Source organism: Musca autumnalis, unplaced genomic scaffold, assembly GCF_047663935.1.
Source record: "Musca autumnalis isolate F117 unplaced genomic scaffold, ASM4766393v1 scaffold_2, whole genome shotgun sequence".
NCBI lineage: Eukaryota > Metazoa > Arthropoda > Insecta > Diptera > Muscidae > Musca > Musca autumnalis.
In genome coordinates this window covers 65766831-65780855 of record NW_027411755.1, presented here as the reverse complement: position 1 = coordinate 65780855, position 14025 = coordinate 65766831, and the positions used below count along the sequence as shown (strand labels likewise).

The following is a 14025-nucleotide window of genomic DNA, read 5'->3' as shown; positions in this document are numbered from 1 at the left end:
TTCTTAGTAGATCTGAAAAAAACACAGTCTTTCTCGTAGAACACCAGGTAGGTCCAAAAGCACAGATTTGTAAAGAAATGATATAACACGTTCTTTAACATATATTTTAAAGGGAACTCCAAGAAAGTTACTGGCATGAGCAGAAACATGCTCATATATTCGGGTTTTTACTCGAACTTCCGGTTCAAGTAATCGGATAACCGGTTATGGCCGCCGGTAAATCAGGGCATCGAGATCTAGTGTAAAAATTTCAGGTTTATCCGACAGTTATAGCTAAACTAGGAATAAGCCCTCGTGTCTTCAAAATACGTCAAAAATCAGCGAAAATCTTGAAAGTTTACAACATTGGTGTAAAATGTCTAGCTTAACGCCGTTGCTTACAACTTAAAGTACGACTCTGTTAAAACGAATTTGCATTGATTCCTTCAGAAAAATTAATTTGTTGTTAATAAAATAAATAAAAATTAAGTATAAAATTTAAATAAGTTAAAAAAGCAAAATTAAAATTTAGTTGCCAGTCGGTAACAAAGTCGGAGCGCCGCCGATGATTGTCTAGCATAGCGAGTGAGACGCCGAAAAAATCGATCAGCTACGTTGTCCCTTTAGACCAGCTGCTTGCGTTTCGGTAATTGTGCTTTGTTTTCATTTACTTTTCATCACCGGTTCCTTTCTGTGGTCCTCATTCGAATTCAGCGGAACGCTTTTAAAATGGTTCGGCTCTGCAAATCGCAAATCCAAGGTGCAGTGAAAAACAGTGTACCAACAGAATTAATAAATAAAAGTAAAAATAAAAATGACCGAAAAGAATATAAGGCATCGACGCGTACAAAATGACAAATCCAGTGAAATAAAAAAGGGCGATAAGGAAATCAAGAAGAATAAAATGTTAGTATAAATAGCTCTATTCCTTTAAAGTAACAGGACAGTAAAAGTTCAATAACTATTGTTTTGTGTAAAGTTCTTGTCAGTCGGTGTTTGTTGAGACTATCTCCAAATGCTAAAATTTTGCTAATTTTATGCATTCCTTGCATCATTGTTGATGTTTTTGCATCCGTGGACCAATATTTGTTTCAAAGTAACATAAAACGGAGCTGCACCACCACTGCTTAAAATTTGTATATTGATTATAAGAGCGCCCTCCACGAGATATGGGTCCAGCCTTTTTTATTTACTAAAAGCTATACCTTTGAAAATAATTTTAATTATAAAAAAAGCAAAATCCGAGGTCTAATCATAATCCAAGATATGTAACAAACGTTGTTTTATTCATATTTCAACTTGTTTCCAGTGCCGCCAACAATGAAGAGCTGCGCCTAGCCACAGGTTCCTTTAAACACCGACTATGGACACGCGGTGTTGTTGTGATTTCCGTGGCCGTGATTGTCTATTTCTACAAAATTGGTCAAACGCGAGAAAAAAAATTTGCCTTGGCCAGGGAAAATCTAGCATTGCGTATGCAAACATTTAAATGTTCTGAAGAATATGAAAAAGAAATGCAACAATTTCCACAATGTGTGCCACAAAAATGCGGTCGGTTTGTTGCCGACAAATTAATAGAACCCGATGAAGTGGAACAGCTTTTGGATATGGCTACGAGTATTATAAATTTGGGCGGATCATCAGGGGGTGCTTCTATATTGGATATACACTCTGGAGCACTATCGTATGGTGATAAATTCCTAAATATCTATCAAATGCCACAGGCAAAGGAACTCATCAAACCGGAACATTTAAAGACGTATAATGTGAGTGAAGATCGTGGGTTATTTGTTCTTGTTATTTGTAATGTTTCTTTTTTGCAGCTGGTCAAGGGCAAAATAAAACTAGCAATTGCCGAGCACTTTGGTATTGCAGCTGAATCCTTGCATTTGACATATCCTACATTTTTCTCAAGAATAACTAATGTCACAGCAAAAACAGTGCATGATGAATATTGGCATGAACATGTGGATAAGGTATGAACGGGGACTAATTGTATGTGTTTCTTGGTTTTAGCAAATTTTCTTTTATAGGAAACCTATCCCTCGTTTCATTACACCTCTTTGTTGTATTTAACAACCATCAACAAAGACTTTAAAGGAGGTCGTTTTGTGTTTGTTGATGGCGAGGGAGAAAATCGCACAACATCTTCGGTTGAGCCCAAAAAGGGTAGAGTCGGTGCTTTTACCTCAGGATGGGAAAACAAACATCATGTGGAAGAAGTTAGTGAAGGCACAAGGTAACTTTTAATAAATAGCCTTTGGTTTTCGCACCATTATTTTATTCCTTTTATATTTTCAGATTTGCTGTTACCATATCATTTAGCTGTGATAAAAAGTTCTCCATAAGTGATCCAAAAATGTCCGCATTAAAGGAGTAAATTTAGTATTGAAAATTAGATTACCTGCCACTGAGGCTCGCCACCACCGCAACACGTATCAATTCCTTATCAATAAAAAAGTATTATTTATTAAATGTAGTTCTAAAAAAGTATTGTTTATATATTTGAAAATAATGTAGCAATAAAACACACAAGATCTCTACATAATTTATTTATTGATAATGTTATGTAATGAATATTTATAGTTTAGCTCAATTCCAAATTTTGGAATTTATCAAAATCATAAAATCCAGCTCGAACTTGACGTCCACCAAAGAAACGGCCGTTGAGATCTACCACAGCTATTTGTAGTATTTTAGAGATTTGGATAGTTAAAACAGAATGGTTTACAAATAAAGCAAATGATATGGTTAACAGCCCACTTACCTTTAATGGCACTTTCCATTCGCTTAAATTCTACAAATATCTTGACTGCATCCTCAGGTGATGTACCAAATGATTCGTGTATTAAAACTTTAACAACTTCTCCATATTTGGTATTGCATTCGTCCTTAACTTCGGGTTCTAATTCATCATCCACATCACCTGGCCCTACCATGTTCTTTAAGTATTCAAAAGAAATTGCTATTATTAAGTGGAATTTTGTTTGGTACAAAAATATTGTGAACAAATTGAATTTGCTTTAAATTCCCAATCACAGAAACACACGCAATCTTTTTTGATAGCTAACTTCGTCGTGAATTATCAAAATACCTCCAAGTTTTGTATAGCAATAGTTGAAAGAAGAACTACTGGTCCATCGGTAGGAGATCACAACCATATCTAATAATATGTATTCTACAATATGTATGTTTTCATCAATATTAGGGGTAATTCTGAACGAAAATTCCCCATGAGGTTTGTTTTTCGCCCTTTCAACTTAAAGGAGGGAGTGAGAAAACTCACGGGGAATTTACGTTCAGAAAAAAAGCATTATAATCCCGACCTATTATTGATTCAAAGCCACGACTTTCTTAATGAAAGAAAGCATGAAACAAAGCGGGGAAAACTTACCCTCAGTAAAACAACTTTGCTGGGAGCTTTCATAATTTCCGTTATACTAGGATTCGAATCGTTTACCGATGAAGCTGCTGCAGTTGCCGGTGGTGGTGCCGCCGGAGGAGCCATGTTAGCAATTGGACTAGGTGCAGCAGGGCTACCACTCCCTGCTGCAGGTGGCATTGGCGGAGGCAAGAATACATCCCGTTCATGTATAATGCGTCCACCACGCTTAGAAGTCTTTTCCACTTGCAAAGCCATGGACATACCCTGCTCTTGCTTGCCCAAACCTTGACCATCTTTAAAACCATATTTGGCCATAATTTTGGCAGCAACTGAACTAGCAGAATAGGGTATAGTAACATTAGACGATGGGTCGCCATCATTTGCAATTGAAATTTCCTGCAATGAAGGAGGTGGAGCAATGGCTACACCACCACCTTTAGCTTGTCCCCCAGCGGTTGATGTTGGTGGACTATAGCGATCTTCGTCGGTAATACGTTGACCAAAGCCACTAAATTTCACAGGCGGTGAATCACGATTACGTGAATTTCGTCGACTTCGCTTACGATCTCGTTCACCTTGGTCACGACCACGTCCCCTGTCCGCACGATCTTCATTACGATTCCTATCCTTTAGACTATTACGTTTCTCCTTTAACTTTTCATATTCGTTTGGCCATGCTGGGTCATATTCATCAACAAAATCCCAATCATCTGTTTTGATGTTCTCCAATGAAGGCACTAATGGTTGGGCCTTGATTATTGGCTTAGTTTCGGAGGAGGGCTTAGAAATGGTTATCATCTCTTCAGGTGATTGTATTTTCTTGGCTTTTAAATTAACCACTGGTGTCATTAGCTGCGATTTTAAACAATAAAACGGTAAGTGGAAATGTAACTACAATTGTTTTGTTTCTGTATACTGACCGGTTTTTTGGGTTGTTCCTTTGTTGTGGCCTTCTTAATAGCCAATTGTGTTTGCAACATTTTAATACCCGAAGACCAGCCATCGATCTGAGAAGCTTTGGGTTTTGTGTCGATATCATCATACAAATCCATTTAATTGTTTTTGTTTAACTTCTCACTGAACAAAATGAAATAAGGAGCTAAATCAAACACTTTGGTCTATACTCTGTTCTTTCTTTTACTGCCACCTTGGATTTGCAGAGCCGAACAATTTTAAAAGCGTTCCGAAGAATTCGAATAAGGACCTCAAAAAGGAATAAATGATAAAAATGAAAACAAAGTAAAATTGCCGCCACCCTCTATTGCTTACGAAAGAGGTGAAGCATAATGGTCGATTATTATTTACGAATGAGACATAGGAAAATGTAAACAGGTGACCTGAAAACGTAAACTTAGGGATGCGTAAACTGATTTTTTTCGAGTTACCAATCTAATATACTAGTCCCAATTTACATTAGGTGTGTACGCGATCCCTTCGTAAGGGGAGGTCGCCCCCTCGGTCGGCAGGTGTGGGAAAGAGAGGCGTGGGAACGTTCGAAAAAAGGAAAAATAGTTAACGGAATAAAAAAGTGTATTTTTTAAATAAATTCCCAGCAAAATTTATTTGGAGATATTGTATATGTAGTTGTGATTGAATTGCTTTTTTAGATCAGTCCGCATTCCGATCCGATTTGAATCCACTTCATAAATTCACATTTTAGCAATGTTTACATTTATAACTAGCAAAATACCCGCTACTTCGTATGCGAAAAAGGAATTATTTTGAAAATTTAACATAATGGTGGGAACTGAGAATTTTGATGTACTAATAATGCCCACGCTTTGACATGGTCCTTATATAACAGTTACTAGCAAAATGCCCGCTACTTTGTATGCGGAAAAGGAATAATATATAATATGGTGAACACTAAAAATGTTGATGCACTAATACCTATTTGAATTGATATTTAATTTAAGTACACGTTTTGTTCGAATTTCAAAAGACGACAGCGGCCTACATTTCAAATTCCACTCCATGTTTGCTTAAAACGGCATGGGTATTTTGAAAATTTTATTCACCTTTTTATCCACATTTTCCAATCGAATTTTGGAATTTGTGATATCAAAATGTATAAAACAGTTATTTTAGAGGCATTTTATTTTAGGCTTTTTATTCTCAGGGTGTAAAAACGTTCTTGTAAAACATTAGCCCCGTAGATCTACCCTTTAAAATGAACTTACTATAACGTTCAGAATAGACAACAAAAATAAAAACAAATTTTTTGAAAAGATACGTTTGACTTTTTGATTTCAGTACATTATTTAGAAACCGAATTCGTGTTAACATAAAAACAATAGGACACTATTCAGTAAATTTTTAAAATCCAGCACCTTAGCTCAAATTTTACAGTTTAAGCTCTACTTGTTAACCCAAACCTTTCATACATTTAAAGGGGGATTTTAATAAACATTCTGATTCAATCTCAACAATGATCCTCATAACAAATTTCATTTATCGATTCACTCAATACCAGTGCTTCAAAATTTAGTATTATTAAATACTTATAATACGCTTGTTGTACGACCACCTCTAACAATGAACCTGACAAATAAATAGTACACCGGAATTCTACTTCAATTCCCAATACCAAGCTTATTTCAACTTTGTACTTTTCACATACTAATTATATAATTCCAGCTTCATTGCTACACCCAACGTCAAATTTAATACAATTTCTCCGCCTAATTTCAGAATTTGTATGCATTTCAAAAAATCCTTATCAAACACAAACCCTCATACAACAATTCTAAATTCCACCTATATCCATTATATCCAAAACTAATCCCAACCGCGATTTAGTAATTTTCGTATACATAAGTACGAATTTCCAAAAATTCCTCATTCCTACATTCCAACAGTAAACTTAACTTGGAAATTTCCGTTCACCCAAATCTAAAGTGTACCAAATTTAGTACTTTTCTGTCCATAAGTAGGGTTTTCACAACTACATAAATCCTACACTTCAACAATAATCTTAATTCCAAATTTCAGCTCTATTCATTCAGGCAAATACAAATTGTACCAAATTCAGTACCATTTAGTACGTTTCGTACACATAAGTACGAATTTCCAAAATCATTTCCTTATATCAATTCCCGTACCAAATTCCAAGACTCTAGCTATATTCCTTCAAAAAGTACAATTTGTACTAAATTTAGTAACAACTTACCTGTATTATTTGTTGTGGTTGTTGTTTGGTGGGTTGCTTGCGGGGTTCTTTGGGGGGCTGTTGTCGTTAGTATAGGTATTAATACAGAATATCCGTTTCCGCTCCATCCCCATTCCCTTCAAGCCACTCGTTTCCGCTGCTCCATCCCCCATTATATCCATTCCATCCATTTCCGCTCCATCCCCCATTATATCCATTCCATCCATTTCCGCTCCATCCCCCCATTCATTACATCCATTTCCTCTGTTACTGCCGTGGTATCCGTGGCATCCGGGACAACTGAGGCAACTACATCCACATCGGTGGTTCATTTTCTTTATTAATTATTATAAAACCAAACAAAAAAAAACAAAACAGTTCTTATTTTCACAGATTTTCTTTTTATATGTCAAATATGAAAAAAAAAATCAAAGCTACTTTGATATTTTTTGAAATTTAATTTAAAAATAGGTGTGTACGATAACCCAATAATTTGTACAAATTCGTACAAATTTTTACTGAATGCTGTTCGATAACAAAATTATCCAGCAAAAGAGAGCGAGTTTGGAGAGATTTTTGGAGAGTTTTGTGACTGAGAACTTGCAAATTTTTGCTGGGAAAATTTGTCCCGCAAAAATTTGCAAGTCTGATCAGCTGACTTTTAATCACATGTTCAATGTAAACAAATCGAAATGTTAACATTTAAGACCAAGAAAATTTCATAATTGCACATTTTTTTAGATTCTAAAGCGTTGTGGATAGGATTAAAGCATTAAATAAGTAAAGTGCAATTTTAAAATTTATGTTTTTGTTCCGTTTGGTTTAAAATATCAAAAGAAACAAAAACAAATTTCATACATTTTCGGAAACAGCTGACTTTCTTGCAAGTTTTTGCAAAATGCTGTTCGATAACTTTCTGCAATTTTTCTTGCTTGAGAGAGTAAAATTCACTGAGAGAGGTTGCTGGAACTGACTGAGTAATTATTGCTGGGAAAGTTATAGTACACACCTAATAACAACGTAGGACATAATGTCATCACTTCAGAGTGAATATGATTTTGAATTCTGTTGTTACGATATTTGACATATTGAAGAAAATGACGGTAAAAGTGGAAGAAGAAGATGATAAGAAAATCGAAATAATGGATGATGAAGAAGAACAAAAGGAAGATGAAACAAAACCTAAAGAAGAGGGTGCTGAAACAAGCAAATCCAATGTCCCAGCGCCAAAGTGTCCCGTTTTCAATACCCCCAAGTTCTCATATCTGTGGTGCATTTTTGCAAAGTAAATTTATTGGTGAAAACTCACGTGAAAAATTAATCAAAGATCTGGAAGGTTGGTATTATGTGGATTAGGCCATAACTAAATTTGGTTTGATTTTATAGGGAAGAATTAAATTTGATAATAGTTATGTTTTTTCTAGGCTCTCTATCGGAATCCTTTAAGAAGGCCTTTGCCGAGGCGTTAAATGAAACTATGAAACTTCGGCCCAACAAGGTGCTCCCAAATTAATTGCCGTGAAGAAGGTATGTATGCAAAAGAATATGGAGAATATGGTGTACACCAGACTTCTCCCAGTCATTCATTGTTCCAGGCAAGAAAATCTATCACAAGGTCGAAGTGTGGCCAGTACTTGGCTTCAGGCAAGTTTTGATGGCACCACGGCAATTAGTGTGGAGAATGAGATATTAAATATTCTATATATTCAAATTCTTGTTATCCAAGGTGAATTCTAATGCAATGCCACACTAGAGGGTCATCTGTGTGGATTTGGGAGGTTACCGGTGATGATGATTTTGAATGTGCCGCTGTACTAAGTGCGCATACCCAAGATGTAAAACGTGTTATTTGGCATCCCACAAAGGAGGTGTTGGCTTCTTGTTCCTATGATAATAGTATCAAAATGTACGCTGAAAATGCCCTGGATAATGATTGGGAATGTATTGCAACTCTCGGAGGGCATTCTAGCACCGTGTGGGCTATTGATTTTGATGCTGAATGCGAACGTATTGTTTCCGTTAGTGATGATTGTAGCATGAAAATATGGCGTGCCTATGCTCCAGGAAATCCTGAAGGTATTGCAACACCAGACAATGAGACTGTGTGGAAATGTGTTTGCACAGTGGCTGGTGAACATTCTCGCACTATATATTGTTACGGAATTAGATTTAACTAATCTCCGTGTAGACGTTGTTTTATTCCCCGATACGATTTGTACCAAATAAAACAGGGTTCGTTTTAGATTACGTTTCTACAATGCTTTATTTACTTTATTACACTTATTCAGAACCGACTTTAATTACAAAGCACACAGCAAGTCTCTAGTTAGCACGCAGCTCTTATTTAACCGATCTGTTCAGTTCAACGCTTAAAACACAACTACTCCGTCATTGCCATTTCCCCGGTATTTATATCCCAAAGTCTCCCTGTTCTAGAGTCCTCCAGAACACATATGGCAACATCTCGAATCTGTGCAGCGAACACACAGACGCACATTCGCACTAAGCGAACAACCATACTCACATACATACATGGGGGAATACAATTGGACGACAAGCACAGTAATGACGTAACTACAACAACAAACAAGTGCAATAAAGAAGTAACAAACTAAACAATAATTACATGATTGTGGCAAAACAAAACAAAAGCACATTAATGAAAGGTAAAGAACATCTAGAATAATGAAGATAATTCTACATGATAATTGTTGTTGCTTAAATAAAGTAACTGCGTAATAAAACTTTACGTTACAATTCAAATTTTTAAATTAACGGAAATTAAACTAAATTAACTTAAACCTATCAGTTCCATTCGTAACATTGCCTCCCGCTTAAGCCTGTTCGTCCCGAATAGGCACAGTTCCCTCTCTGTGGTATGGGCATTGGTAACACTGCCTCCCGCTTAAGCCTGTTCCTCTTGACTAGACGCAGTTCTCGATCCGTAGTGGTGGCAACCAATTCCGTAGTGGTGGCAACCAATTTAAACGTACCCTCTACGCCGTCAGCTTTGGATGTTTGCTCTTCTGGACGACGTTGCTTTCTCTCCAGGAATCTTGACGTTATACCTTCTTTCTTTGTGGTCACCTTCCTAAGTGTCACCTGGTCTTCATCGGACTTGTCCTTCCTTGTTGTACGGCCGCTTTTCGATGGACCTTTCCTCGACGTACATCTTCGCTTTCTCGTCCTCGTTGCTGGATTTTTCCGCTTTCCTACGGGCCAATTGTCGGCGGCTTCCACCTTCAGCGTACGGACATCGACAGCGATCTCACCGGATTCTGCCTTTGGGCGATGTTTGCTTTTCTCGTTGTAGCCCACACTTATCGGTATTTCCACATTGGACCAAGTCATCACACGGTGCTTTATGTCCAGGTTGATATCGAAGGCAATCATGAAGTCTACACCAAGTATGACTTCGTCCACAATATCGGCCACTATAAAATCGAAATTTACAGATTTTCTACCCATGCTCAGCCTTTGGTAGGCCTTTCCATGCACCGTTGTAGTCTCGCCTGTGGCCGTCCGCAATTTGACTCCATTTAACGGCAATACCTTCCCTTTCACCAAATCCGGTCTAATAATGGATTTTGTTGCACCGGTGTCCAATGTCAAGGTACGCAATACACCATTGACGAAGCCTTTCACCGTTAAGTTGTGGTTCTTCTGCTGGACTATGGCTATAGAAATTGTGGGACCATCGTTTTCATCCTCTGCCAGCGGCGCCTCGTGATCGACGGAATTCATTTTATTTGATTCACCTGATATCTCTCTTTCCAGATTCTTGGCCACCGGTTGGTCGTCGCTTTTTGAAGGCGGTGAGGTGGATCTGGGCCTTGGTCGTTCCAATATGCATTCTCGTGCAATGTGTCCAGCTTTACGACAGTTATAACAAGTCTTTTTCGTTCTAGCAGCCCCTCGTTTCACACGCATCAGTGCATCTTTCAGCAGGTCGACAACGGTCTGGGAATTGTTGTCCTCAACTTGCAGCCTCCGCACGTTGTAAGCTTTAGGTTTCACCAGCATCTTCGCGGTTTCTTGGGCCAGGGCAAATGACACGGTTTCTGCAAATGTTCCTATCGGTGCCGCATACGTCGCAAATTTTATCTCTGGATCGCGAATACCACTTGCAAATGTCTCAATCTTTATGCGGTCCACCAATGGATGTGTCTCTCCTGGATATGCCAACTGCGCCAACCGCTCTATATCAGCCGCAAAGTCTTGTAAAGTCTCATTTGGCTTCTGGACTCTTCCCCTCAGTTCCATTCGGTAGATCTCTTGCTTGTGTTCACTACCGTACCTACGTTCAAGAGCAGCCATTATATCTCCATAGTTGTTCCTAGAAGCGGCGGGAATACTCTGTAATACGTCAGCAGCATCACCCTTCAATGCCATCAGGAGTGATACCGCTTTGTCGTTGTCGTTCCAAGAATCTCTAGCAGCCATTGTCTCGAACTGTAATTTGAACACATTGAAAGAGGTAGAGCCGTCGAACACTGGAGGCTTAATTTTTAACGCGTTATGGATAGCTCTCACTGGACCGCCTTTAATTTCCAGTTCCGACATTTTCTTTTCTATGCCCAGAATCTTCTCATCTTGAGCCAGAACTATCTCGTCAACAGACAAAATCTTTTTATCCAACTCTTTAATTTGTACCTCCACGTTTTCTACTCTCTTTTCAATCACCATCGTGATGTTCTCGAGTTTCTCGTTAATTGTTCTAGAATTTACCTCTAATTTTTCCTCTAATTTCCTGGAATATTCTTCACTCTTTCTGGAATTTTCTTCCATTTTAGCATCTAATTTCTCCATCATTTTACTGGAATTTTCTTCCATTTTAGCATCTAATTTCTCCATCATTTTACTGGAATTTTCTTCCATTTTAGCATCTAATTTCTCCATCATTTTGGAATTTTCTTCACTTTTCTTATTCATTTCCTGCATAATCATAGCCAGCATTGATTTCAAATCGTCACCCCTGGCAGCTACCGACGAAACTTCCTCAACGCTGGATTCGTCCTTTGCCGATAACTCGACTTCCTCCTTACCGTCGAAATCATATTCATCGATGTTCATTCCACGGCGCTCGAACTCTTCCAACAAGCGTTTTTGTAGTTCGGCCTTGTTGCCAGTAGAACACAACTCCAACTTACTTAGCTCCTTCTTCAAGTCTTCCACTCGTAGATCCTTAAACTTCATTGTAGGATGATCGTAATCCCACTTCTGACACCAATTGTTACGGAATTAGATTTAACTAATCTCCGTGTAGACGTTGTTTTATTCCCCGATACGATTTGTACCAAATAAAACAGGGTTCGTTTTAGATTACGTTTCTACAATGCTTTATTTACTTTATTACACTTATTCAGAACCGACTTTAATTACAAAGCACACAGCAAGTCTCTAGTTAGCACGCAGCTCTTATTTAACCGATCTGTTCAGTTCAACGCTTAAAACACAACTACTCCGTCATTGCCATTTCCCCGGTATTTATATCCCAAAGTCTCCCTGTTCTAGAGTCCTCCAGAACACATATGGCAACATCTCGAATCTGTGCAGCGAACACACAGACGCACATTCGCACTAAGCGAACAACCATACTCACATACATACATGGGGGAATACAATTGGACGACAAGAACAGTAATGACGTAACTACAACAACAAACAAGTGCAATAAAGAAGTAACAAACTAAACAATAATTACATGATTGTGGCAAAACAAAACAAAAGCACATTAATGAAAGGTAAAGAACATCTAGAATAATGAAGATAATTCTACATGATAATTGTTGTTGCTTAAATAAAGTAACTGCGTAATAAAACTTTACGTTACAATTCAAATTTTTAAATTAACGGAAATTAAACTAAGTCGATGGTCAGACTAGCACGATTTCAACATGGCGACGTCAAGTTTATAGGCGAGGGGTATGAAGTAGTGAAACCCATGTACATGGTTTTCTGTGTTTGTTGTGTTGCCTCTTCTTGTTATTCGTTGCAAGATTTTTTCTTCCATTTTCTTTCATTTTTATTTTCTCAAGCAAACGTTAACAACAAAACAAGCATAACAAGATTTAATAAAAACATTTAATTAATGAAGTAGTGAAATTTAACTAATAATATTAATTGATTTATTATTACTGCTAATTATTTTGTGTTGTTTATTAGTTTATTTATTTTTATTTTTGTTTTTATTGGTATGAGAAACACAACAAACGCGAATGGTAAAATAAAGAGGACACGCAAAAATCTTAAATTTCACGTTAACGTGTGTGGACACTAACGAAACTTGAAAAGAAACTTTAACGAAAATGGTTTCAAGAAACCTTGCTAGTCTGACCATCGACTAAATTAACTTAAACCTATCAGTTCCATTCGTAACAATATGATGTATCATGGTCTAATTCGAATGCAATGCCACACTAGAGGGCCAGAAGGTGGAGATGCAGGTAGAGTATAACAATTGACTATATTTTTATAAAGATCATAAAGTAGAATTGTTTTTTGTTTCTTCGTAGTACGATAAAGACAATGAGGGAAAAGTCCATCCAACACGACTCATGGGCGTTATGTATCCCCTTACTGATTTACGACGATCTTGACTTCTCCAAGCCTTTAAGGCAGCCATTGTTTTATTCTTGTGCGGACTTATTGCATACCGTTTCTGGTTATGGATGAGAAAAATCTCTACGTTTTTTTGCTCTTTGTGTTCTTCATTTGCAAACGTTTACTTATTTAGGTTCCTTTGCGCGAATGATTATAACAATTTCAATAATAATAATAATAATATTAAAAATGTGTGTTTAATTTTTTTACTTATGAATTCTACTTCAATTCCCAATACCAAGCTTATTTCAACTTTGTACTTTTCACATACTAATTATATAATTCCAGCTTCATTGCTACACCCAACGTCAAATTTAATACAATTTCTCCGCCTAATTTCAGAATTTGTATGCATTTCAAAAATCCTTATCAAACACAAACCCTCATACAACAATTCTAAATTCCACCTATATCCATTATATCCAAAACTATATCCCAACCGCGATTTAGTAATTTTCGTATACATAAGTACGAATTTCCAAAAATTCCTCATTCCCACATTCCAACAATAAACTTAACTTGGAAATTTCCGTTCACCCAAATCTAAAGTGTACCAAATTTAGTACAGTCGGACCTCGATTATCCGTGATGGTCGGGACCGGAGGCATTACGGATAATCGATTTTCGCGGATAAAGGAGGCAATGCTTTTATGCGGTTTCTAAACAAATTTTTAAGTAAAAATGGCATAATATTGTACAATAATATGAAAATTTGCTATTTTTTTTAAATTTGTTACGGTAATCCGCCAAATTTTAAAAGGATACATAATATCAACATCATCAGATTCATCTGAATTGGTTTTGTGATACCATAAATACTCGTACACAAATTGTGTAATACGGGAGAATTTCCAGATTTCGTTTGTTTACCTTTTGTTTGTTTAATCAGATTAATTGGAAAGTGTGTTTT

The 14025-nt window shown here is 37.0% G+C and overlaps 2 protein-coding genes across 2 annotated transcripts; one reads left to right on the top strand and one right to left on the bottom strand.

Moving 5' to 3' along the window:
• Nucleotides 1–682: 682 nt before the first annotated feature.
• LOC141394008 (2-oxoglutarate and iron-dependent oxygenase domain-containing protein 3-like) lies at nt 683–2527 on the top strand. The gene is made up of 5 exons (XM_073967724.1): nt 683–885; nt 1289–1745; nt 1803–1955; nt 2013–2218; nt 2281–2527. Exons 1-5 carry the CDS (start codon nt 794–796, stop codon nt 2357–2359), a joined length of 987 nt encoding a protein of 328 aa, XP_073823825.1. The 5' UTR covers nt 683–793; the 3' UTR covers nt 2360–2527.
• Spf45 (splicing factor 45) lies at nt 2519–4642 on the bottom strand. Its single transcript, XM_073967723.1, has 4 exons — nt 4285–4642; nt 3374–4216; nt 2747–2921; nt 2519–2661 (listed from the first exon to the last, which is right to left on the bottom strand). The coding sequence occupies exons 1-4, from the start codon at nt 4414–4416 to the stop codon at nt 2567–2569; spliced, it is 1245 nt and encodes a 414-aa protein (XP_073823824.1). The 5' UTR covers nt 4417–4642; the 3' UTR covers nt 2519–2566.
• Nucleotides 4643–14025: the final 9383 nt, after the last annotated feature.

Coding starts and splice junctions, on each gene's coding strand:
- Spf45 (XM_073967723.1), bottom strand. CDS start 4,416: ATGGATTTGTATGATGATATCGACACAAAACCCAAAGCTTCTCAGATC. Junction 4,217..4,284: donor AGGAACAACCCAAAAAACCG/GTCAGTATACAG, acceptor TTAAAATCGCAG/CTAATGACACCAGTGGTTAA. Junction 2,662..2,746: donor AATGGAAAGTGCCATTAAAG/GTAAGTGGGCTG, acceptor TACTACAAATAG/CTGTGGTAGATCTCAACGGC.
- LOC141394008 (XM_073967724.1), top strand. CDS start 794: ATGACCGAAAAGAATATAAGGCATCGACGCGTACAAAATGACAAATCC. Junction 1,746..1,802: donor AACATTTAAAGACGTATAAT/GTGAGTGAAGAT, acceptor TCTTTTTTGCAG/CTGGTCAAGGGCAAAATAAA. Junction 1,956..2,012: donor GGCATGAACATGTGGATAAG/GTATGAACGGGG, acceptor TTTCTTTTATAG/GAAACCTATCCCTCGTTTCA.